The following is a 27,346-nucleotide window of genomic DNA, read 5'->3' as shown; positions in this document are numbered from 1 at the left end:
ACGATTGATAAGATATGTTGCTGTGAGAACAGCCTCCCCCCAAAAAGTTTTTGGAACATTTTTTTGAAACAATAATGCTCTTGTTTGATCTAAGAGGTGTCTATTTTTGCGTTCAACAATTCCATTTTGCTGAGGTGTTTGGACACATGAAGACTCATGAATTATTCCCTCTTTTTGACAAAACGGAGTAATAATTTGATTGAAATACTCTTTGCCATTGTCTGACCTAAGTTTCTTTATGGACACACCAAATTGATTTTTAATCATTGAGAAGAAATTTTGAAAGACATTGCTTACTTCAGATTTGTGTTTAAGTAGGAAAACCCAAGTAACTCGAGTGCAATCATCAATAAACGTCACAAACCAACGAGCCCCTGACACATTTGGTATAGGAGACGGTCCCCAAACATCAGTATGAACAAGGTAAAAAGGAAATGTGCTTTTGTTTGTACTTGATGGATAAGGAACACGCTTGTGTTTTGCAATTTCACACACATCACATTGAAGACAATCAATTTTTATTCCAGAAAACAAAGACGGAAACATAACTTTGATGGTTTCAAATGATGGATGTCCAAGCCGATAATGAAAGAGTAAAATTTTTTCTTTTTTTGACAATAAATATTTTGACATGAGAGAATGAGACTGGTTTTTTTCTAAAACGGACAAACTTGGCTCCTCAAGAAGATAAAGGCCATTCCTTTCTCTAGCACGTCCAATCGTCCTCCCCGATTCCTTGTCCTGGAATACACAACAATTATTATTAAACACAACATTACAAGAAATGTCATTCGTAAGTTTTTTCACTGAGATAAGATTTGTGAACAATTTGGGAACATGAAGGACATTTTTTAGGGTTATGAAGGGATTTATATGGATGTTTCCTATACCAGCTACAGTTATAAGAGTCCCATCTGCAGTTGCTATTTTCTTATTGCTGGGACATGGAAAATAGGTAGAGAAGAATTTAGATGATGGAGTCATATGATCTGTGGCTCCGGAATCAAGAACCCAAAGAGATGGAATAATTTTTGAGACATTAAATCCGAATGAAATGGGAAGCATACCTGAATACGCCAAAGAACAAGTACCTGATGGTTTTTCAAGGCTGCTGAAAAAAGCTCTCATCCTCAAGGTTGTCAAACTCGAGAGTCTACACAAACTCGTGGAGCTCTGGTAGACTCGACTCGTAGACTCGTAAGAGTCTACCTAATATTAAAATATATTAAAAAACATGAATACACACAATATGATATTACTATTTCAACATTCTAAGTCTGAAATAAGTCAAATAACAACAATAAAATGTCATAATACAAATCTTAACCATACATAAACAACCAAAAGTCGAAAACACATAAGTCCACAAATCAAAAACATAAAACAAGATCTAAATTAATCAATCAAAGTCCAATCCTCCAACAAATGCATGTGCATCATCATCATCTTCATTTTCTTCAAGCTCATCATCCTCTTCATTTGATGATAAGGGTTCTTCAATATTCACATCATCAAAGACCAAATCCTCAAGGTCATTTAAAGTTGGATTGGTTGAATCTCCAACTAGTTCAACATTTCCACCATCATCCACATTTTCATTTTCATCCCCAAGTGGTGGTTGGACATTCTCTCCATTAAAAATAGCATCTCCTTCCTCAGTTATCCACTCATCATCAGAATGAAGTTCATCAAAAGGAATAACAAGATTTCTTTTCACTTGTTTACTCTTTAGCTTCAAGTTATACATCACATAAACCAAATCATTCATCTTCCTTTGATGCAAGCGATTTCTTCTCTTTGTATGAACCTAGAAAATAGAATACAAAAACCAAAATTTCAAGATTACCTATAAGGCTAAAACTCTAATTTCTAAACATTAAAAATTAACAACTAAAAACAAAGACATTAATTCAATTACCATTTCAAATGAACTCCAGTTACGCTCACATCCAGAAGAGCTACAAGTTAAGCTTAGTACACAGATTGCAAACTTCTTTAACTCTGGACATCCATCCCCATAGAAGTCCCACCATTCTGCAGGAAGCATAATCTTCCTACTAGCCACTGCAGTATCAAGACCAAACAACCCTCTAGCATAATGAAATTCAGCAAGTTGCGTACCAATCTTGCTCCTCTCATTCAAGTCACTCACCAACCTTGTCATACAATTGTATAACCCTTGTTTAACCTCAACATCATCATCTCTAAAATTAGGGTCATAATGGAAATGGGGATTGAGGTAATATGCAGCTGCATGTAAGGGTCTATGGAGTTGTTTATCCCACCTTTCATAAATAATATTCCATACAGGTTCATAACTATAAATATGAAATAAATGCAAGTTAGGAATATTGCCATTATCATATACTAGAAACATGAGTACATAACTATACTAATTTACTAAATAAGATCATTAAATTTCAATAGAAATATAGTTTAGAACTAAGAAAAGTTTACCTTTTCTTAACATTGCCGAAGTTGATTTTTATCTTTTCCTTGGCACAATCCATCCCATCATATATAAAACCCATGGCAGGTTTTTCATCAGAATCCACCAAGCGAAGGACAGTCATAAGAGGAACAACGGCTTTGAGACATATGATTATGTTCTTCCATTGACGACTATCTAAAGCCATGCCTTCCACCTTTCTTCCCTCCGGTGTAGAGGAAAACTTACTTGATTTCCACTCATTTGAACTAAACATACACATCAATGATGCTTTATTATCATTGAGACAAGATAGAGTTAAATAAGTAGTAGCAAATCTAGTTATACCGGGCCTAACCAAGTCCCTCCCCTTAGTGAACTTCTTCAACATGCTAATGAGCATTGTTCTAGAGTATATGTAGGTGGTAATCTTTCTTCCTTTCTTGATAGTCACTTCATGAACCTTTAGCTTCTTCTCAAAATCCTCAAAAATCAAATCAATACAGTGAGCAGCACATGGAGTCCAATACAAATTCTTCCGTGTCTGCATTAACATTTCACCTGCTGCCTTGTAATTTGCAGCATTGTCTGTGACAACTTGGACCACATTCTCTTCTCCTACATAATTGACAACATCATCCAACATTTTAAAAACTTTATCAGCTGTTTTAGAGATGTCAGATGTGTCTAATGAATATAGGAAGACTGTCCCCTTAGGACTATTGATCAAAAAGTTACAAATTGATCGCCTCTTCTTATCTGTCCATCCATCAGACATGATTGAACAACCAGTCCTCTTCTATTCCTTCTTAAACTCTTCAAGCATTGAATCAGTTTCAATCACAGCTTGTTTCAAAAGCTTCTCCCTCACATCATGATAAGAAGGGGGTTTATAACCAATTCCATATCTCCCTATCATCTCACACATCTTTATAAACTACATTTTTAATGGAATTGAAGGGAATGACACTTGTGTAAAAATACCTTGCAACTTGTTGATCAACTTGGTCCTTATAGTCTTTTTTCATCATTTGGTTTAATGTTATTTGAACTCCAGCACCACCAACTCCTTTTCCTTTTGTCAAAGCCCTCATCTCCATCTCTTTCTCTATGTCATCTTCCTCATCAATATCAACCAATCTCTTTTTCCTCATTGATGTCTCTTTAGCCTCCGCAACAATTTTCATCATTAGAATTTTAACTTCTTCCGGTACCATTGCACATGGTTCAGAATCTTCTCTAGTACCAGCAAGGTGACGCTTAAATCTGAAAATCCCCCCACTGACAGTTTTTGTGCAATAGTTGCACTTCACCTTTTTTCCATTGCCTAGAACATCTGTCCCATGCTTCCAACCCATGTCAGTCCTATTTCCAGGGGCATTTTTCCTTCCTCTGGAAGAAGAAACTGCATTGCTTGAAGACTTTGAGCCACCACCGGTTTCAGACATCTTGCAATTATAGGAGTAACCGAGTAAGAGACTAAGTATATGTAAATTGTGAATAACACCAACAAACCAAAAAATCAAAAAATGTTAGAGTGAGAACTGAGAAGTAACACTCACGAGTCACGACGCTGGAAGAGTGGAAGCTGCAATGACGGAAAGCGATTTTGGCGGTGGCAGAGATGCGGCGGAGATGCGGCGGAGGGAGACTCGCGTCCGTCCCAGCAAGATGCGGCGCCGTTCGTAGCGGCGGAGAGGCGCCCTCGTAGTGGCGGAGACGCGCGTTTCGTAGAGGGGCGATTAGAGTTCGTAGCTGCGGCGGAGATGGCTGTTTAGGGTTTAGCTACGGAGGGAGACTCAAAAACGTGCAAATGGTGGAGCAGCTAGCGCGCAGGGCAAAAACATTTTCTCACTTACTGACCTAGGCAAAACGGCGTCGTTTTTGGGCCATTTAGGGGTAAAAAAAAAAACGTCACCAGACTCGTGGACTCGGGCTCAGACTCGCGATTCTGACCGAGTCTACCCGAGTCTACCCAAAAACGATTCTACAAGCGAGTTAACCCGTTTTGCTCCCCTAGACTCGTAAACTCGTCCGATTCTACGAGTTGACTCGCGAGTTTGACAACCATGCTCATCCTTTCTATTTCTTCTTGACTCAAGCTAGCAGGTTCCAGTATGCTAGAAGAATTTGTTTTTTCTTCATTTTTTTCAGCCACATAGACCTGCCCACCTTTTCGAGATGTTCCTCCTTCTAGTTCTAGATTAGGAGGTTTACCATGTAGTTTCCAACACTTCTCTTGGGTATGTCTTGGCCTATTACAATAAGTGCACCATAAATCTGATTTCTTTGACTGCCCATTTTTTTCTTTTTTAGCCACCATGGCTGAGCTTTCTACAATTGGAGAATCTAGCATCAAATTCCTCCTACTTTCCTCACTTCGTACAATTGCAACCACCTCATTAAAACTTGGGAGTTCAGATTTTCCAAGGATTTGGACCCTAACTTGATCAAACTCAGGGTTTAACCCTACAAGAAAATCATACACCCTGTCTTGCTCAATAAATTCCTTCAATACAGCAGCATCACCTGCACACTTAGTCTTGATAGCTCTATAATGATCTAATTCCATCCAAAGGGACTTCAGTTGGTTAGCATATTCAGTAACAGATTTATTTCCCTGTTTTGCAGCTAGAGTTTTCACCTTTACATCATATACCTGGGCAGCATCTTTAGCCTTGGAATAAGTTTGCTCTATTGCATCCCAAATTTCTTTTGCTGTGCTGAGAAACATAATGGTATCACTAATTTCTGTATTCATAGAATTCCATAGCCAAGCAATGATCAATGCATCTTCCTCATCCCATGCTTTAAAATTTGGTTCTCCTTCCTTTGGACCAGCACCGGTCAGGTGGCTGATTTTCCCTTTTCCTTTCAATATTGTGCGAATAAGTTGTGACCACTTTAAATAATTTTTTCCATTCAACCTATAGGAAGAATGAATGCTCTGCAAATCTCCAAATTGATTATTTGGGGGTGGATGAACAACTTCCCCTTCCATGACAGAAATCTGGTGGTCATCAGAAAAATAGCAGAAAAAATGTCAGAAAAACAGAAAGGTTGCCGGAAAGTCGTCGGAACGCTTGACAGCTTCAAGAGCCCAGCCAAGCTTGCTTAAAAAATATGCGTTGCGGAAGCAGAGCCCCTTAGATTAGGAGCTCTATGGATGTACGCTCTGATACCATGTTAGAATAGTGGATTTAAGCCTAACTGAACCCTACAAAACCGACTTGTAAGGTGAGGGTTGCTTTCCACTTATATATTATTCAATTGCCTAATCTCTAGTCGATGTGGGACTTGGGTTTTTCCCAATACACCCCCTCACGTCCAGTACTATTGGGCTTGGTACGTGGATAAATGGTGGGTGGCCCTTTTTAATGATCTAGGACTGGTGGGACTTGGGTTTTTCCCAATACACCCTCTCATGCCTATGAGGCATGCATCAATGGTGGGTGACCCATTTTTAAAGTGGATCTAAATGGCTCTGATACCATGTTAAAAGAGAGAAATAGGGAACACATTTTCTGATTATGCTTGAGTGTATTTTTTCACTCAGCACAATGGTCTTATTTATAATGATAGTGGTTACAAAGATAATAAATGACATCAACTATTTCCAAGACAACAATTAAAAATACCACAACTTCCTAAGATACATTGAACAAAGAAACTAGGAAGAGTAATAATCACTAAATACTCCTATTTCCAACAAGAAGGATTTCATCTTGTCTTGTGAGGTGCAAACCGTAGAAGTTCTGCAAGTCAAGCACTGTACTAAGCGAGAAATCTCTTATTCTTTCTAATAATATACCGGGTTTATATCAAAATGTAATACCACAGGTTTCTACTTTAAATATCTGGGATTAATGATGCAAAATGAGGGAGAAATTAATAAGGATGTCACACACTAGATACAAGTGGAATGGCTAAAATGGGGAAAAACAACAGGGGCTATTTGTTGTAACAAAGTATCTGCCAAACTCAAAGGCAAGTTTTACTTTTATCGTACTGCTGACGTGTGGCTATACTATATGGTAGTAAATACTGGGCTCTTAAGGGACATGAGGGAAATGTGGGAGTAACAAAATGAGAATATTAAGATGAGTGTTGGTGATGAGAACAGCAGTGGAAAAAATGTAGGGAGCTATTCTTGTTAGAGAGAAAACTGAGATATGCGATTAACTGGAGATAGAAGATGAAATATGGTTCTCATTAATCTCTGATTTACAGATCAGTATTTATACAGGTATGTATCTTGAGGCACAAGTTAAACATTCAGAAGAATAAGTTTGGCTAACATCTAGCAGTTCTAGCCGAACTACGGCTGCTGCTAGCTCAGCTGGCTGACTGGCTTCAAGTGTCCTGACACCACTTAATCTAGAATTTCCTAACAACTGTGGCTGGGATTTAGCATACTCTTCAGCCCACTACCAGTTTTGCTCAACATCATCCAGATATATCCCTTTCCATTTTATAATCCCTCTGCAAATTCTTGTTTTACTGCATCACAGGATTTTCATGCCAAGTTACTGGCCTTGCCCAAATTAAAAATAAAGATATTATAGTAGTAACTTTGCTTCCGTTTGGACTTCTGAAGTGCAAATGTATTGGCAATAATAATCATGTTTCCATATGTCAAGTATGAATGCCTTTGATCACTTATTAGTAAAACTAGACCCCAAGAAGCCTTGCTTCATCCATGTTTGTGCTCTTCTTTGAGATTTCCATTTTTGACAAATAAAAAAAAAATTGTTACTGCAACTTTTCTGCTTTGGTCAATGTCATACTTGGAACCATTAAATGGAGAAAAAATGCTTAATGCCCCACTGCTGCTTTATTAACCTCATTTAGCTACTTTGATGTCTGCAGTAATGTGTTTCTTTTACACTTGTAAAGATCTAGTATTTTAGTGTCTGCCTCAATAAGTCCAAGCTAGTTGCAGAAAGCACAAGAGATTTAGGTTTCAATATCACCTAAAATAGCCATGTCTCTACCTCATGATGTGATTTTATCACTTTATCAAGTGCTTAATTTGAAAGTGAGCTATCCTCTATTTCTGATATTGAAGGAATTGATAGAAAAATATTACCTTGATTGGAATTCTGTTTTGCCCTAAGTGAAACTTATATAATGTGACAGGTTGTATTAGTGTACAGAGAATTGTGGCCGATCTTATCCCTCGATACGCATGTCACTGTCCAACAGCTTTGGAAGCTGCAGCTAAAGTTGTTATTAATATGCACAACTCGAGTTTGGCGTTAATCAGTAAAGGAGAGGATTCCAATGGTATTGCATTTGAAACTGCTAGAGCCTGTATTTGTGGCCTAGCTGATATTTGCTGCATTGCTTCATCTGTTGTGCCAACATCAGCTGTAATTAGAGGAATTTGCTCAGCAGTTTTTCAGAATATGCTCACTTTTTTTATAAACTTATTTGAAGGAAAGGATGTCTTTCAGATGCTAGACAAGAATTTCCTGAATATGCAAGATACCCCTGAGGTTTTTTCTGAGTTGAAACAAAATGTTTTAGATGAAGATGAGTCTTCATTGACTAAACTGTCCAAGTTGCGTGCATTATGTCTACTTTGGATATTCTTCTCTTGTCCAAAAGATTTGCTTGCAGCTTGTTTGGAGCTCTTAGGCTCTGGCACAAAAGAGAGAGCTAATGAAGGACAGCGTTTTCTGAGCCTTGTAACTAGCACATTTGATGATGATGAAGCAGTTCACCTTTTGGATAGAGCAATTGGTGGACCTAAATCATGTACAGATTCTACTGGGTCAGGCATCAGAGACAAGGAGGCTGGTGATGAAATTATGAATGAAGACAACCATGTCTCTGGTGGTGATTTATCTGTTGGCAAGAGCTGCTTGCTTATACGGGTAAAATACTTCATAATTGTTAACTTGTGTGAATATCATCTATAAGCAGTATATATTTTATATTTTTCTCCTGTAGTATATCTGTTCTAACAAATTGCATGCATAGTCTGCATCTATTTTGAACTTTATTATTACTCTATTGTGAAAATTATTTTTCTAGGCAGGATGTAGTTTTTTTCTTGTACTGTCTTGTAAGAGTTGCATCTATACTGTTATCTATATGGATAAAATGGTTAATAGAGTAGACTAGTCTTAAAGTAGTTGTGCATGTATTATTGAAGTGCAATTGACTTGAGGGCTTGTTTTCTGTAGATGACTGATCCAAGTTTAAAGCTTGAGCTTGTTTGGCATGATTATACATGTCTAATGTTATTCTTAAATGAACAAATCTTCAAGTAAAAGAAGTTATTATTTATAGGCAATTTGTCTGTTGTATATAAGCAAAATAAGGTAACTAGAGAGCTCTACATTTTAGTTTGTTGATAAGAATTAATTAGAGATACTTTCATCGTTGACCTTCTGCTTATCTCAAAGATACTGAAACCAAGTAGGAGATAAGGATTTTGTGAGGATATCTGCACATTGTTCATCCTAAGGAATCTGTAAGACTGAGACTATTGATGACTTTCTCTTTGAGAAAGAAAATGTCAAGTTCCATGTGCTTGTTCTTGCATGGAGAATAGGATTGTGAGACAGAACCACTGTGCTTAAGTTATCACAATATATAGTAGGGGAAATAGTTTCATATGTATTTATGTAAAATAGACTATCCATAAAGTTTCAGTAGCTGTGGCTGCTAAACTTTTGTACTCTGCTTCTGCGGTTGAATGAGCTACAATCTCTTTTTTTTCTTGGACCACCAAGATATCAGGTTTGGTCCTAGAAAGCTACACGAGCTAGATGTAGACCTCCTATCATCAGGATCCAAGGCCCAAGTAGCATCAGAGAAGGTATTAAGTTGAAGGTGATTCAGAGATTGTTGCTAGTTTTGGAAGAAGGCCAAGATTGGCTCACCCTTGAGATACCTTAGAATTCTTTTGACAGCAACCCAATGAGATTCTAACCATAGAAGACGAGATGCTCTTTGCTTTAGCCATTTTAGCTTTCTAAAGTAGGTCTTGAATGTACTTTTTTTGAGTAAGTAACAAAGCACCATTTTCGGACTTCATTGCCCAAGAAATATTCAAGATCACCAAGTTGTTTTAGGGCAAACACATCATTGAGTTGTAGAGTAAGTTATTGAAATAGCTGTTAAGAATTTCCTGTCAGGATTATATAATCTATATACACAAGAAGGTAGATAATGTGAGAGCAATGATTGTAAACAAATAGTGACGGGTCACATTTGGGGGGTCTGTTTGAGGCCATAAAGAGTTTTGTGCAGCTGCACACCAGAGCTCTATTGGCAGCTACAAACCCTGAATGTTGCTGTCATATTTTCATTCTAGTCCATGCATAGATATATTTTTTAACAAATTTGTCCCTATTGTTTAATAAAGTCATAATGGTGCTAGAGTCCCTCCATACCCCCTCCTCCCTTCATGTAGGAACCAAAATGAAGTGTAATAGGGTGCAAAACAAAAGATGTCAATTATAGGGACCAAAACTGATACTGCTATAAAGTTGGCAAACAACTAAGTTTTATCATATAGGGACTAAAATGAACAATATTGCTTGGTGTAGGATGATTATGTTTTCTTTTGGCTCTCTCTCTTCCATCTCTCATACTCTCTCTCGCCTATTTCTCTTTTCTCTTCATCTCTCCCTCTTTCTAGTAGTCTCTCTTCTCTCTTCTCTCCTTTTTTTTTTTTTTTCCTCATACCTCCCTTACCTCTCTTTCAAAATCGACATAAAAAATATCAATAATTTTTTTAATTATTTAATATTCAAAAATATTTTTAAATTATTAAACATTATTTGATTTTCATTTTAAAGCTGTTAAACATTTGAAATTTTGCTAATATTTGAATTTATAAAATTTAATCATAAGATCTCAATATATATATATATATATATATATATATATATAAAAAATCAATTTTACTTGTGGAAATCAAATTACCATATCCAAACTAAGAATTTAAAATTTAAGAAATTTGAATTGACTTATCCAAACAAAACATTTAAAGAATGATGGAAATTGAAATCAAAGTAATTCAATTTCCTTGAATTTTAAATTTCTTCATCCAAACACTATTATTTATATGGGGGGGGGGGTTGGAATTTCACTCATCTCCCCTAAGGTCTTAAATGATAATCACACTTGCTCTAGATTTTAAAAAACACTCACGTCCCTAATGTATTTAATAAAGTCACACATTATATTATTTAATAAAATGACATACACACCCCTTCTTTGATGCTATCTAGGGAAGGTGAGTTTTTTTAAAAACTCCTAAGGAGTGTGTGTCACTTAAGAAGACCTCATGGTAGGTAAGGGCAATTTCCCCTTATTTTTATTGTGGTTTTGTTGGTTCTCTCTCTCCCCCCTTCCTTGTTTCATTTATTTACTATAATGACATCCATATGAAGAAGTGAACCTTATATACAAGGTAGTCAAAATCAAGATTCTAGTTAGAATTAGGAAAAAGTCATAAAATCGTAAATCATGGAAGCGTAACACGAAGTGCAAGTTTCTTCAAGATTTATAAAATCCAAATACATGCATCTCACATAGTATAAATAAGAGGAAAGAAAACCATTATAACACATGAAATACATTATTAAGCTTAAATTCATAATTATAGATTCATAAGCATATTAAAGTCAATAACTTAATCCATACAAATCAGAAATGACTAACAAAACATCTTAAAATACTGCACTGCCATAGCAAAACAACTTAAAACACCTAGTTTGGAACGCTAAATCTAAGACTCAATCAGTTCATCCAAATTAAAATCATAATGACTCAAGAGATTCTTATTGCTTCCATCTTCTGTATCCCCTTGTCCTTCATTAACCATATTAGCAAGATGAGCCACAAAAAGAATCGATGACGGCACCAGCTGAGGTTGGACTGTGGGAAAGAGAAACAAAGAAAGGGAAACTGTAGTGGGTACAGTGGGAGCAAAACAGTTTTGCAGAGGCAGAGGAAGGAAAAACAGAGAAAGAGTGGGACTGTGGCAGACTAGTATATTACCTCTGACACTCCGAGGCTCCGATGTAGTGGAAAAGAGTTTCACTTAACAATTTGTGCAGAGAGGATCACCGACGTGGTGGAGAGGATCTCCAGATGCAGGGGAAGACAAAGGAGAGCTCTGGTGATCAAACAGCAGTTTGGTTGCAAAAGCTAGGTTGAAGAAGGCTGGGATGAATGGTGGAAGAAGAATGTTGGGGCAATTTTGGGGGAGGCTGGATGGTGTTGAGTTTAGCCATTTAGGTCTAGGAACTGATGGACTTAGGTTTGTAGAAGGCCAATACAATAAAAAAAAAAAACTGAAACCTGGCCTAAAATGTGAAAAATGAATAAAAATCCTCGAAAAAAAACTGACACTGCAAACTCAAAAAAATGCTTATACCGCTTCTACAATCTTGCACTGTGATTTTACAATTTTTGCTTTCATGAGATTCTGTTCATGTATGAACTCATCCAAGCATGCAGAAGCATAAAATTGTAATTCTACGAGTTGAATTGCAGTTCTGACTACCATGCATATATCATTAAAAACTTCCTGATTTGTATCAAATTCTTGGCAGTTTGGTTGAAATTTAAGGTGTTGTAGCAGTGTACAGCTTGTCAGTATTGCTCTTTAATTCCTTTGTTTCATCAAAGGAAAATGTCTTTATACATTGCATTTGATTGTAAAGATATGATGTGATGCAATTTTCTTATTTGTATTTTACTTTGTGAAGGCATGATTGAACTTTTTGCTTGTAGGTTTTATATTTTGTTAGAAATTAATAGCATATTGATTGCTGTTGACACTGAAGAATGTTTGTTAAAAATATGGTTCTTTTTGCTTAGTTTTAAGAGTTTATATTTTAATAGCTTCTTAGTTCTTACTAAGAAACTTTTTCATGGCCATTCTCTATACAGGTTCTTCACAAGGACCCCCCACTGCGGAAATGGATGTTGTGTAGATGCAAGAAATTACTTGACTTGCACTCCAATGCATCACCAGACATTACGTCATTACTACAAGGAATTCTTGGAATGTTTGCTCAACAAGCTGATTTAGAAGACTGTCAAGCAGATAGTGATGAAGATAAAGCTGATTCTTCGATTTACATGAATAGGAACTACATGGTTCCTAGGATCTGTGTGGAACATGAAAGCGTTGGTGAATCATCTGGAAAAGGCAACAGTTTGAGAGTTCATGTTGGTTCTTCTAATGGTGGTTTTACTGACAAGGTTTCTGACAAATATGTGATGGCTCATAGCTCTGCAGTTTCTCTTGAAAATGTTCCTGTGTTAAAAGTGGGCTCGCATTATGATAATGGAGTCTCAAAGCCCATGATCATTGGGATGGGGGAGGAAGGGAATATGCCCAACGTTAGATGTTCAACACCTAGGGACTCAGCAAGCCATCAAATATACTCACCTGCAGTTAGAACACCAGTAGATTTTAGGAGTAATTCATTTGAGGGTAGAAATGATTTTCTGAATTCAGAGAAAAATCAAGTCTTTAATATGAATTTCAATTCACCTCCACTGAGATCCTCTAGTGGATCTGTTAGTAATTCTTTGGCATCTCCTAATAATCATTTTATGTCGCCAACTGCTTCAGCAATAAGTCAAATTGTCTGGTGCTGTGATGGAGATCCTGCAGCCATGGATATTGTCTCTGCTGCTAAGCTGCTATGGATAGGCTATATAAGTCCTGATGTGCCCGAAAGTCATATTAGGTTTCAGTTAGAAAGATTTGGTCCTATTGAGCAATTTATTTTCTTTCCTGTAAAAGGGTTTGCCTTGGTTGAGTACAGAAGGATTGTTGATGCGATAAAATCTCGACACTATTTACACGGATGTTTTCCTTGTCGTGTAAAGTTCATGGATATAGGACTTGGAACAAGGGGTGCAATGAATGGTGTTGCAATTGGTTCTAGTTCTCATATTTGTGTTGGAAATGTTCCCAGTCAATCAGCCAAGGAAGATATCCTCCATGAATCAAGTAAAGTGATCCACAAAGGTCCTCTTGGATATATATATCTTAGCTGTGAGTTTACATTACTTGTTGAATTTGAAACTCCTGAAGAAGCTACCACTGTCATGTTGCATCTGAGACATCTCCGAAGAGAAAGAAGCAACTATAACCAGCATTTTGGTCCAGGAACAGTTAATGTTGGAATTGGGCATGCTTATATGGATTGTGCAAGGCCTTTACCTGCTCCTCCACATATTGACCTTAAAGTCAACAACCCTGCTGGATCACCTCATGCTCGAACACTACCAGGGAGCCCTGCTGACAGCAGTCGAACAAGGATGTCTCACTTGTCCTCCTTACTTGCTTCATTGCGCGCAAAGTATAATATTAATCAGAACCTAGGTCTCAATGATAATTATATAACTGGAAATAATTGTCCTTCCATGCGTGAAGAAGATATTGTGCCATCCAGCACTCTCTGCATAACTATTCCGCATAGTAGCTCTTTCTTCCTCACAGATGATGAGTTAATGGCCGTTTGCAATCTTGCCATTGGAAATGCTGGATCCATTGTTCAGTTGACACAAGCAAGCATGCAGATGGGATGTAGTTGGTTTGTTGAATGTAGTAATATTGATGGTGCCGCTTTTGTTCTAAAGAATCTACGTGGTTGTCCAGGATTGTTCTTCCAGATAGAATTCAGGTATAGAAGATTAATTTTTATAATGTATACAGTATACACACAAAAAAGTATATTCAATGTTGAATTGCATGGCTTTTTTTCCCCATTTGGAAGCATATGCCTCAAACTCCAATAACTTCTCAGTTTCCGCTCTCCTAAGTCCAACATAAGGCACTAAAAACAATCTACATGTTGAATTGCATGGCGTTTTTTCCCCATTTGGAAGCTTATGCCTCAAACTCCAATATCTTCTCAGTTTCCACTCTCTCCTATGTCCAAACAGAAGGCACTAACAACAATCTACATGTTGAATTGCATGGCTTTTTTTTCTTCCCCATTTGGAAGCATATGCCTCAAACTCCAATATCTTCTCAGTTTTCACTCTCCCCTAAGTCCAAACAGAAAGCACTAAAAACAATCTACATGTTGAATTGCATGGCTTTTTTTCCCCATTTGGAAGCATATGCCTCAAACTCCAATATCTTCTCAGTTTCGACTCTCTCCTAAGTCCAAACAGAAGGCACTAAAAACAATCGGCATGTGAACACGAGATCGGAGGTCCTCTTTTTCTTTTAATTTTTTTTTTAAATGTATTTTCAGTTTGACATGTTTGCTAGATGATACGTAATGTATATATACTCTGAAACTAGTGAATTGATTATTTGTTTGTGTCATTCAACATAAGTGTAAAATATACTAAATATGATACAGTGCTGTTGCTAATTAGCAATTACTTAAAATCTCATTCTTCTATAAGAAAAAAAATAAATTCTAATAGTAGCATATTTAGATTGTTTTACTGTCCTTAATCTATTATGTGAATTTTACATGTGAAATTTCATAGAGTATAGATAAAGATTTATTTCTTGTTACAACTTAATTTTATGCAATATCTTAACAGTTGCCAAATGATAATACTAAAAAGTATTTATTTTACATGAATAATTTTTTCATTGATATAAAATTTGGTGAAACGATCCACACTGTTATCTTGAGCCCTTATCTAAAACCTTAAGCTTTTAGGAGAGGTTAAAGGTGGTCCTTGAGATGATATCACAGACTTTGTGATTAATTGGTTATGGGTTTGATCCTTAGTGCCTTCGGTTTGATCCTCGGCAGTGTCTATACATGTTATATTGAAACAAGCCCAAAGGACTCATGGGAATTTGTGTTTTGGAGTTATAAAAACTATCATGAGCCTTTGCTTAACAGTATAAGCTAATGGGTGAGTTGGTACTTGACAAGCACAACTTACTATTCAACTGTAAATTATCTAATATATGTTAGTGACTTAGTGTTAGGAGAGAGAAAACAAAGACATACAAGATCCTGAAATCATATGTTTAAATGGCACCACAAAGATATACTTATATAGCCTTATTTCATTTAATACACATGAGTAGGGGATATTTTGTTTCCCCAAAAAGTTGCTCTATAGCTGTATCAGTCAGAAAACCTGATTAAAAGCTGTTTTTTGTTTACCTACTGTCTTGTACTTCTAAGGTCAATGTAGAAAGTAGTTTGTACTTTTTGTCTTTCTCTCTTGATGTAAATTGTATCAAACTATTGTGTTGTATATATAATAAATATATATGATATGCTGGGTGCTTAAGACACTCGAGCTTTCCCACCAAAATACTTGAGAGTCAACTATATGCAGTCCAAAAGTGTTATTATGGGACAACCTATTAGGACTATGGGAAAGGGAAAGTTAGTTAAGACAGTTAGGATATTGATTAGTAAGTTAGGGAGTTAACGAGTTAAATAAATAGGAGGATGTAAAGGGAAAGGATTGATTGAATATTATTTGAGAATTGAGTTTTGCTCTGTGAAAGGAGAAATCCTTTGTGAAGAGGAAACCCTTGAAGGAGAGATTGTTCTCTTATTCTTTTCATCCTATACAATAAAATCTCTTTTATTTCCCATATCTAGTTCCTGGTTTGTAAAAATCACAAATGAGTGCGTGGGAGCACAGGATGCTGTTTGGTGCATGTCAAGCCAACAATTGCTGAGGCAAGTGGGTGTGCAGCTTGTTAGTGGTGATTGTTTCCTCATAGGTCGGGGATGGGGACACAACAGTGGTGTGTTTTTTTCTTTTTTCTTCCTGAAAATCATACCAAAAGTAGGAAACTGGTGTTGGCAGATGCAGTCCAACCTTTTCTGATTGTGGCAGTCAGTCTCTCACATAGCAGTATTGTTTGGGACACTGGGACAGATCAATCAAAATATGGAATCTGAAGGTAATCTCAAAATGCATGAGTTTGGGAGAATACAAAAGCTGAGACATTGATGGAGTGTGAAAACATTATCAAAATCAGGCTCTAAAACTGAACCATCATAGTAAACAAAGTGTGTACTCTTCTAGGGTGAGATTCTCCTACCAAAATATATCTCTAAAATACAAATCTGGTTATCATATAATAACCAAAAGAGTCTCAACTCTCAAGTTTAAATTAAACCAAACATATTTTTTTTATAGACCTAACATAACCAAATACCCTATAAAATCATTCATATTTTAAGCTAAAATAAGACCATAAAAAATAAAATAAATTCCCTAAACAAAAAATGACGAAAGATAATCCCAAATAAAAATTCCTAATTATGAAATTTAAAACTCTAAATGAATCATTGAAACTAATTTAATCTACATCAGTTCTCCAATGATGTAAGTTCATTTTATTTTACCCCATTGTCTATTGATCTTGAATTCTGTTGAAGTGTGGGTGGCTAAGGATTGTTGTTTCTTCCAAGTTCAACAGCTTTAGATTGTTTCATAGGCAAGTCCTCAGAATAATTTATTAGTGTTTACTGACCTGCAAGGTTATTGTTCTTCCTTTATGCAGCAAACCTGGACATCAGAATGCTGTACCATTGTCAATTAAACCAGAGAACAATTCTATGGAGCTTGTATCCCCCAGGATAAATGCTGAAAATCATACTAGTGGAATGCAATGTGCACCTCTGCCTCAATCAAACTGGCACTTTCCTAGTTCAAGGGAAATGCCAGAGGTTGGAGCTAGGAAACCTGATGGTTATGATAATTCGTCACAGGATCCTCACCAAGGAGGTAGTGTTCTATGAATTCCTCTTTGTTTATGCATGTCTGTGAGTAAAACTTTTTCATGGTTATGGAATTACTATAATTGAATAGCTATGTTAGATGCATATGGTGCTTTCTGGTGAACAATTGTGACTGTTTCTGAAACTGACTTTAATCTTATGCCAGGTAATGTTCCACATATGCACTCTGCAGCACATGGACCTTCCATTCCACCACCACAACAAATTCAGTCATCTCCTTTTGTTCGCCCTGTTTATGTTCCTCCAAATGGTCCATGGGATTGTCGGGGAATAAATAATCATTTACCTGTCAGCCAATTCAAGACGGGAGTAATGCCAAATAATTTTCATAGTAATGCTGTTGTAACTCCTTTTATTCCTGCTTCAGTAACTCCACTTGCTCAGATACAAGGAACTCCAATGCAGCCCTATAACCAGCAGGTGCCTCCATCAATTATACCACCACCTTTATCATCCTTGCCGCCTCAGCCAGAGATACCACCTCCAGTTCCTCCTTCTCCACCACCTTTACCCCAGGTTCAGCCACCCTTGGTTCCTCCACTGCCTAGTTCGCCTCCTCCTCCTCCTCCTCCACCACTGCCTGTCCAAGAATCAGTCAATGTTGAATGTTCAGGACAGTCTGTGCAGTATCAATGGCAGGGGAATCTCTGTAAAAGTGGGGTTAATTACTGTACAATTTATGCATGCAAAGCAGATTCAAATATCTGTCGATATTCAAATGCCATACCTGAGCCTACTGAGTAAGACATCAATTGTTGCTTCCTTATTGGTCAGACTAATATTTTCTTCAAATTAAGGCCTATTTAGATTGGTTTTCTCTGGTGCAGGTGGCCCACAAAATTAGACATGACAAAACGCACTGATCTTCGACATGTGAAATCAACATTTGCTGCTACTCCATCTCATAGAGTGAGTTTCCGTACATCCTTTGGCTGCTCTCCCTCTCCAACCATCTCACGCTCATTTTGTCAATAGATGTGTGTAATTTGTTAATTGACGCTTTATCCTAGGCTATTATATTAGATAAACATTCTTTGGTAATATGCATGGGTTGACATGGCTCAAGGATACTATAGCATGCACAAACATGATCAGCGTGCTTTGTTTCCTATATATGCTCCCATGTAATTTCTGATTTGCTTGTCAATCTTCTCTCCTTTGTTACATGTCTGGCTGCTTGTCTACAATCTTGTTGTGTAGTATTATTTTCATGACCATCCAGGACAGATTTGATTAGACTTGATTCTCTTGTAATTGCTTAATGAGGTTAGATGTAGTCTATATATATGATTTGTAATCACCTTATGTAAATAATTGAATTAGAAATAAAATTCAGTCACCTTTTTCAAGTTGGCAACAAAGCTCTCAATCCTGGGGTGTCTTTGCATCTGCTTCTAAACCCCTGTTGCCTTTGTTGCGGCAAGCCTTGGGTTGCCTTAACTGCACCCACTGTTCTGTTAGTGGCTTTATTAAACCGTAAATGCTATGCCCAAATTTGTGACACCGTTATTATTTAGATGTGTATGGACTTATATCTATTTGAAATATTTCTAGAGCAAAGTAGTTTGTTTCCTTTATTGATGATTGCACTCAGGTGTTTAGATAATGGAAAAGAGTGCATCAAAACGTTTTCCAAATTCCTCAAAGATAATGGTATTGTTCATGAGTCAAATTGTGTAGATACCCCTCAACACAATGGGGTTGCAAAAACAAAACAATGCCATCCCCTTGAAGTTTCCAAAACCCTACACTTACAAATGCTTGTTCCCGAGTCTTATGGGAGAAGTTGTATTAACTACCTCTTAATATGATAAATAGGCTACCCTTTTGTATTTGTTAGATATAGTTTTATCTTATGGGCCTAGGCCCACTACTTTTTATATAAACACATCTTTTTGCTTTGCAATACACAAGGAATATGTTCTCTTCATTTACCATTTCTCTCAACATGGTATCAGAGCCTATCCTTGACTTTCCGGTGGACTCATTGTTCATCGGTGCTCGAAAACGTGTCTCATTCCGTTTTCCGGCTACCCACCTTGTCGTGTCTCTTTCCGACAATTTTTTTTCCCTATTTTCAATTTTTTTTTTCTGCTGCTGCTGCCGTCCACCTCTGTCTGTTTTCTGGCAAGCAACCCACCACCGCGGTCGCCTTGTTCCGGCGAACCCAACGCCTTGCCCCTTCAACCATCCCTCTTGTTTTTGATACTCCTCCTGTGTCTACTGTGTCACCCGACCCACCACCTCCGCCTCCACTTCAAGTTTATCATTGTTGGCAACGCTCCAGCCTTTCCATTGGACCCCCAACCGACTCTACTTCGGTGCCACCACCTTCATCCCTTCTGGCCCAACCACTTGAGTCTGACCTCCATATTGCCCTCCGGAAAGGTAATCATTCTACTCATAATCCTTTCCCTCATTATATTACTTTGAGTTATCACTGGTTATCCCCTTCCCAATATACTTGTCTCTCTTCTCTTTCCTCTGTGTCTGTTCCTAAAAATGTAGGTGATACCTTGGCCCACCCTGGTTGGAGACAAGCCATGATTGATGAACTGTGTGCTCTTCAGAACAATGGTACTTGGGATCTTGTTTCAAGTCTGTGGTTGGATGTCGATGGATCTTTACAGTCAAGGTTGGTCTTGATGGAACCATTGATCGACTCAAAGCTCGTTTGGTCGCCAAAGGTTATACTCAAATTTTTGGATTAGACTATGACGACACTTTCTCCCCCGTTGCCAAGATGACCTCTGTCAGATTATTCTTAGCCTTGGCTGTTCTTCTTCGTTGGCCTCTCTATCAACTGGATGTTAAAAATGCCTTTCTTCATGGGGATTTGCTTGAGGAAATTTATATGGAGCAACCTCCTGGGTTTGTTGCTTAGGGGGAGTCTTTTGGTTTGGTATGTCGTCTCCGCAAATCACTTTATGGTCTTAAGCAGTCTCCAAGGGCATGCTTTGGTAGATTTAGTACCGTAGTCCAACAATTTGGTATGACTCGAAGTGAAACTGATCATTCGGTCTTTTATCGACATTCCACTGCTGGGTACATCTACTTGATAGTGTATGTTGATGATATTGTTCTTACTGGCAGTGATCATCATGGCATTTCTCAGATAAAACATCTTTGCCATCACTTTCAGATAAAAGACCTTGGTAAACTTAGAGGAAACTGGGCTAATGAGTTCCAAGCCTGTTGATACACCTATGGATCCCAATGCTAAACATCTACCAAGTCAGGGGAAGCCTTTCTCAGATCCTGAGAGGTACAGGAGATTGGTTGGGAAATTGAATTATCTCACGGTAACTCGTCCTGACATCTCTTTTGCGGTTAGTGTGGTGAGTCAATTTCTCAATTTTCCACGTGCAGGACATTGGAATGCAGTCATCCGCATTCTGAAGTATATCAAAGGTGCTCCAGGAAAAAGGTTTATTATATGCTACAACAATCATACCCAAGTTGTGGGGTACTCAGATGTAGATTGGGCAGGCTCTCCCTCTGACAGGAGATCCACCTCAGGTTATTGTGTCTTTATCGGTGATAACTTGATTTCCTGGAAAAGTAAGAAGTAGAATGTAGTGGCAAGGTCTAGTGCAGAAGCAGAATATCGTGCTATGGCCTCTGCTACGTGTGAGCTTATTTGGCTCAAACATTTGCTTAAAGAACTGAGATTTGGCGAAGTTACATAGATGACTCTCATATGTGATAACCAAGTTTCCCTTCATATTGCCTCAAATATAGTATTTCACGAGAGGACCAAACACATTGAAATAGATTTTCACTTCATTCGTGAAAAGATTTTATCTGGGGACATTATTACTCAGTTTGTTAACTCTACTAATCAGTTGGCAGATGTCTTCACCAAATCATTACGGGGTCCTAGGATTGATATATATTTGTAACAAGCTTGGTGCATATGATCTATATACACCAACTTGAGGGGGAGTGTTAGATATAGTTTTATCTTATGGGCCTAAGCCCACTACTTTGTATATAAACACAATTTTTTGCTTTGCAATACACAAGGAATATGTTCTCTCCATTTACCATTTCTCTCAACAGTATTATGAGGGGGGCTTAGTCCCATACGAATCATGGTGACTCTTTCCTTTATTTTACAATTTTCCATTATGAGTAGTTTCTAGAGTCTTGTCTTTGAATGTTATGTCTTTATCCATATTTATAATTCTCATCAGGGAAAGTTAGATCTTTGAGTTGTCTAATGTATTTCATAGGTTATGCACAAGACAAAACGACATATAAATGTTATTTTTGAATTTTAGTTGGGCCTATTCAATCCAAATAGTTACCTCATGAAATGAGAATTGTCCAAACCTTTAAGCTTTATTTTTTCCATATCTATAGATGATATGGATCAGAGCTCATCACGTCTAGCATTAGACATCTAGAGCATGGAGATTGTAGGACATATATATATATATAGAGGAATGTTATAATAATATTGGTGTAACTTTTACTAAGTATTACACTGCTTGATAACTTTATATTAAATGTGAATTTTGTAAATCCAACCGTTAGATTGAAAACTTTTTACTTTTAGATCATATATACAAAATTTTATATTAATCCAAGATGATTTGATACTTTATTCTTATAAAATAAAATTTACGTAATATATATATTTCAAAATATACTAAAATATGAACACTTTGATTACTTTTAAGTTGTTTAATTTTAACAAAATTTGATATAAACATATAAAGTGATATGAATTTTTAATCTAACGGTTGGATTTACAAAATTTACATTTAATATAAAGTTATTGAGTGGTGTAATACTTAATAAAAGTTACATCGGTGTTATTATAATCATCCTTATATATATATATATGACGTAGAAGGAAAGTCACGTGCCTAGAGAGACTGCAAATTCAATGACAAAAGTCATGGAACATAAATGGGGGAGGGAGTCAGAGAGGATGAAGTAAAGAAAAAGATGGAATTAATAGTAGAAAAACAGAACACTAAGAAAGAATGAATGAACTCATGAGATTAGAATCTGTGAGTTATGACGTACACAACACAGTAAAAAAACATGAACAGAGACTTGCATGAATCAGACCTGTGACAAAGGAAGGGGTTAAGAGTTCTGTTGGAACCAAATCAACAGGGAACATACATTAGTTGCCAGAGGGCGAATGGTGACCAGTGGTTTGCTAGGAGACGCTGGGTTTGTCTGGAAAAAATTTAGCAAATGTTTGTACAAGTGGACTTGTCAGAAAATCACCGGGGTACATAATCACCCTGAAAACAGTGTGCTGCTGGAAGTTAGGAGGTTTATTTAGCCCTGTAGTTGAAGGGACAACATCAAGAGGGCAAAGTGGGGTTTTTATACCCTGGATCGGTGTAACAACCCAAATGATTGTCTTTCTTTTTACTCTTGACTGGCCATGAAATGTAAGAGTTGTCTACTATGTTTCATCGGTAGGGAAACTAGTATTGGGTACAATATGATGATACTTAAATATGACATTTTTTTAAATCATGATACAAATATAATTATATTCATATATTTATATTTATTTTGTTTTACTTCATTATATTTCTTATTATAGTTGATACTTAAATATGACATTTTTTTTAAAAATCATTATACAGATACATTATATATGTTTGTATTTAATTTTTTCTATTTCTTTATTTTTTTTATTATAGTTTATATTTATATTGATTTTCCGTCATGGTATTATTGCTGGATTTTTACCTCTTGCAAAATTTATTGAAAATCATTGCCGAAATTAAATAAACTTGTTATTTCATGTTATGGTAATGATTCATTTATTACTTAAAGAAAAACATAAATAATAGGTTTGTAGGCAAGGCAACATAGTTCTGAATTATGATAGACTGTTGTATTATATGCATATCAATATTCAATATAATTTAAAATATCGAAGATGTCTGCATTGTCCGTTTCCCCTGAATCTGATTTTATGGTATTGATTTCTGTTGTAGAGGGAAGTGTGCCGTTTAATCCCATCATCCACAAGTGACCACAGAAGGGTATGTTTCCTTATCCTCATTTATTTTTGATTTCAATTTGTCCCTCTCAGAACTGGTCACTGAATCTTATGGTGGATTTAGTTTGCCTCTATGTTGTTACCAAGACTTCCATGATGGAGTAACTAAATTATCTCGCAAGTTCTAGTGTATTATGTTTCGATTCCTTTAACAAATGTTAGCGTAAGTTTCTGATGAAGACTACTGGGAAAGGAATTAGGGACCAACTTTTACCCCCTGCTGAGATGTACTTTACATAATCTTAATTTGGTATTAAATAGAATCTATAACTTAATTTGATGCTCTATTTTTTTTTAACCATTGACATATTGATCATTCTGATGCGTATTATGTAAATTTGGACGTGTACTATGAGTGAGAATTGGAATGTGTTTTGTCCACTAACAGTAACACACACTCTTTCGTCTTGTTGACTGACCCTATGTATGTCTGTCAATCAGTTTCAGGATTTCATATCATACTTAAAGCAGAGGGATTGTGCTGGGGTTATTAAAATCCCAGCTTCAAAATCCATATGGGCAAGGCTTCTATTCATTCTCCCCCACTCACTTGAAACGTGCTCTTTGCTTTCTATTGCACCTGATCCGTCAGATTGCCTCATTGCTTTGGTTCTTCCCAAAGAAACAAACTTTGAGTGGGTATGATATCATAGGTATAATAATAGAGCTAAGCCAGTAGTGAAGCTGAAGGCATATTTTGTACGACCAACGCCGATATATGTAAAAAAGAAATTATGTTATTTGCTTTAGTTGTAGTGTTTCCTTTCAGGGGAGTAGTAGCATTAGTGGGAAATTGGGGTGTATATCTGTTGTTTGTTGTAGATCTAACAGGTGAAACTTTTTGCTCTTGATGTAGATCTAAGATTTTTTTTCTCCGAATTCTTTCTTAAGTTGAATAAACTAACGTAGCTAGATATTTTAATTCTTGAAATTTTAAAAAAGTTCTACGTTAGTTCTAAATTTTGTAGAATGTCATTATGCACTTCAATATTTTTTAATGCAAAACGACAGTAGAAAAATAAAGTAGAAAGAACTAAAATAAATAATTCTTTTAAAAGTATTTTGTTGGTACAAGTAATGTTTTAAAACTTTGACATATGATTGACTTAGTCAAGACATTAGATTAGTGGTTAAACTAGTGAGTCATTGATGGAGTTATATAAATTTATACTATTAAATATAAATTGTAAATTAAAAGTATACAATTAAAGATGAGAGGGAATGGGGTAATTTAGTTAAACAAATTGAATTTCTTCAACTATCTTTAAAAAAAATGAATAGTTTTTTTTAAAAATATAATAAAAATATGAACAAAAAAAAATCTAATTATTAAGACCTGAGAAACAATCCGTTCTTTCCTTGACAAATTAGAATGTATCTGTATTGAGTTCTTATGCTTTTATTTTGAGAATTTAATTAATACTATTATTACATGGATGAACCTAATCCAAAATATGAACGAAATTATTAATTTAACCGATCACAGAAATACCAATTAAACTACCTGTTATCTAAAGGATCTTTCTAATAGTATCTATTATTTATCCCACTTTTTTTTTATATTTAATCAAGTAGTCATAGATATTGTTTAGGCTAAAATTCTATTTTGGTCTTTTATAATCTTTTTTTGTTTTAATGTAATTCCACTTTTATTTTTGGTCTCAATTTGGTCCCAAACTAATTAATTGGTTTCAATTTAGTTGCAAATTAATTAATTGGTTTCAATGTGGGACTTCCGTCCAAATTATTTAAACGGAGTTAACTTTTGGGCACGTGAATTTGTGATGGAAGTCCCGCATTGAAATCAATTAATTAATTAGTTTAAATAATTTAGATGGAAGTCTCACATTGAAATCAATTAATTAATTTGGGACTAAATTGAAACCAATTAATTAGTTTGGAACCAAATTGAGACCAAAAATAAAAGTGAGACTACATTGAAACAAAAAAAGATTAGAAGAGACCAAAATAGGTATTTAACCTATTGTTTATTTACTATTTCAATTTTTTCTATGAATTGAAGAAATAATTTGAAAATAAAATAATAATTACAAAAAATGAATAATAACTCTGGTAGAATCCAGTACGATTCAATTTCACATTTTATAAATGCACATAGAAAAACTTCCTATGAGAATTTTTCATAACTATAAAGTATATAGAGGTAATATAAAATTTGAATGAAGAATATAATATAGATTAGTCACTTTTTTTGTTTTTTCATGCTAAAGTGTATGTTATATATTTTGTTTTTTCATGCTAAAGTGTATGTTATATATTTTGTTTTTTCATGCTAAAGTGTATGTTATATATTTTATAAGGAAAATGCTGTATCCTCCGAAAATAGAAGTCGAAAAATTATTTGAATAATTAAAAAATTATTATTTTTTAATAAATTTTTTATAAAATAATTATTTTATAATAAATTTATTAAAAATAATAATTTTTTAATATTTAGAGCGTTTTTCGGCCTCCATTTTAGGAGGCTGTAGCAATACTCATTTTATAATACATAAGTCATTTTATCTACTTTGGTATACGAGATTGACGGGTTTGTGATCTGTTAACTGATACACATCACAAATCTATCAATAAAAAAAATTATTAAATAGATGGTATAGTTTATGTATTGTAAAGTTTATATCCCATACTTTAACATAATGAAAATGACTATTCTATATTATATTTATTTTTTAAATTTTCTATTAATTCTATATATATTATTCTTTTAAAATCGTAGGTAAAAATATTAATTTAAAAGTTTAACTTTAATGGTTTCGAGTAAGGATGACAAATATACCTGTACCCGCGGGTAATGCCCGAACTCGTCTCGACTTTGATGGGGAATATTCGGTTTGACCGGGTACGGGTACGGGTACGAGTAAAACCCGATACATTAAATCGAGTACAGGTACGGGTACGTGTATGTACTTACTCGCCCCGTACCCGTACCCGTTTTCATTTTTAATTTAATACTCACTTTCAATTTAATTATATTAAAAAAATTTAATATTTTTTTATGTGTAATTATTTATTATAATATGAGATAGAGAAATAACTTAATTATAATTATAATATAATAAAAAAATAAATTAAAAATATCATATTTTTTTATAAAAAATAAAAAATAAAAAAATTAACGGGTACGGGTACAGGTACGGGTATACTCGATACCCGACGGGGACAGGGATGAGGATGAAAATCACATACCCGACGGGTACGGGTACGGGGACGAGAATGAGTTTAACTCGCGGGTACGAAGACGGGTATCATGAAACCCGTACCCGACCCGCCCCGTTGCCATCTCTAATTTCGAGTGATACTCGAATTGATCCTCTTAAGGTCTTATTAACAAGTATTTTAAATAAAAAAACATAATTGAAATTGAATATTTCAATAAAAATAGTCTATCATGTTTTTTACAAAAATATTTATTAATAAAATCGATGTTTCATACTAATAATATAATTATAAAAAAAAATAAAAATTAAGCGGTGTTATCTCGTACTAAGCATATTGCGTACACACAGAATTGGACAATTGATTCTGATTGTAAGAAGGTTGCATCCAATGCTCTTTCAAGTTCAGCATATTGCAACTGACGATCAACTTGTCTACATTCTTTGCTGACATTTAAGTCAAGATCGAAATCGGTCTATTTACGTGTTTGGAAAATTGTTGAGAAAAGAGGAATTACATTTGGTCGTAAAAATTATTATAACCACTAACTTCTGAAAATCATATCCGTAGAAAATCACATTCAAAATAAACAACCTATATATGATTACATGTGAAATTAAACAAATTATTGTACAGCACTTATAACGGAAAATTAATATCATTAATGAGTTAGTTGGACAACTATGTCTGCATTATGTATAGTATATAAGTCAAACTTGTACAATTTGATCTATGACATTGCATTCAATCTAATTGCTATGGTGATTACACGTAACAAGTTTCGAAAAATTAGAAGGTGCAACCGCAACAAATGTAGAAAAAAGAGAGCATGAAGACCAATATAATGGTCTCAAACGCGGACACGATCTTAAAAATCACGTAGTCCATGAAGAAAATTGGGCAATAAAGCTTCTTCCACTTGAATGCAGACCTCAAAAGCTTCATTGTTCTCCATGATTCTTTTCT

The 27,346-nt window shown here is 35.5% G+C and overlaps 2 protein-coding genes across 2 annotated transcripts in view; one reads left to right on the top strand and one right to left on the bottom strand.

Moving 5' to 3' along the window:
- Window positions 1-24,079, top strand: part of LOC109813904 (nucleic acid binding protein) — a 30,567-nt gene extending 6,488 nt beyond the window's left edge. The window contains exons 2-8 of the mRNA XM_020378195.3: window positions 7,568-8,307; window positions 12,347-14,097; window positions 16,923-17,146; window positions 17,306-17,900; window positions 17,988-18,069; window positions 23,136-23,183; window positions 23,642-24,079. Coding sequence (XP_020233784.1) covers window positions 7,568-8,307; window positions 12,347-14,097; window positions 16,923-17,146; window positions 17,306-17,900; window positions 17,988-18,069; window positions 23,136-23,183; window positions 23,642-23,845 — 3,644 coding nt within the window. The 3' untranslated portion in view covers window positions 23,846-24,079. The remainder of the gene's footprint in view (window positions 1-7,567; window positions 8,308-12,346; window positions 14,098-16,922; window positions 17,147-17,305; window positions 17,901-17,987; window positions 18,070-23,135; window positions 23,184-23,641) is intronic.
- Window positions 1,307-3,221, bottom strand: LOC145951660 (uncharacterized). Its single transcript, XM_083063313.1, has 3 exons — window positions 2,458-3,221; window positions 1,919-2,318; window positions 1,307-1,807 (listed from the first exon to the last, which is right to left on the bottom strand). The coding sequence occupies exons 1-3, from the start codon at window positions 3,204-3,206 to the stop codon at window positions 1,400-1,402; spliced, it is 1,557 nt and encodes a 518-aa protein (XP_082919439.1). The 5' UTR covers window positions 3,207-3,221; the 3' UTR covers window positions 1,307-1,399.
- Window positions 24,080-27,346: the final 3,267 nt, after the last annotated feature.

Source organism: Cajanus cajan, chromosome 9, assembly GCF_000230855.2.
Source record: "Cajanus cajan strain Asha chromosome 9, NIPB_CcT2T_4, whole genome shotgun sequence".
NCBI lineage: Eukaryota > Viridiplantae > Streptophyta > Magnoliopsida > Fabales > Fabaceae > Cajanus > Cajanus cajan.
Note: the sequence above shows the minus strand (reverse complement) of the source record. Positions and strands in the feature narration are given on the sequence as shown.

Bases quoted from the DNA above. Each gene is read 5' to 3' on its own strand.
- LOC145951660 (XM_083063313.1), bottom strand. From the start codon at position 3,206: ATGTCTGATGGATGGACAGATAAGAAGAGGCGATCAATTTGTAACTTT. The intron at 2,319-2,457 runs GTAAACTTTTCT...TCATATTTATAG, and splicing joins TTCGGCAATGTTAAGAAAAG to TTATGAACCTGTATGGAATA. The intron at 1,808-1,918 runs GTAATTGAATTA...TCTATTTTCTAG, and splicing joins ACTGGAGTTCATTTGAAATG to GTTCATACAAAGAGAAGAAA.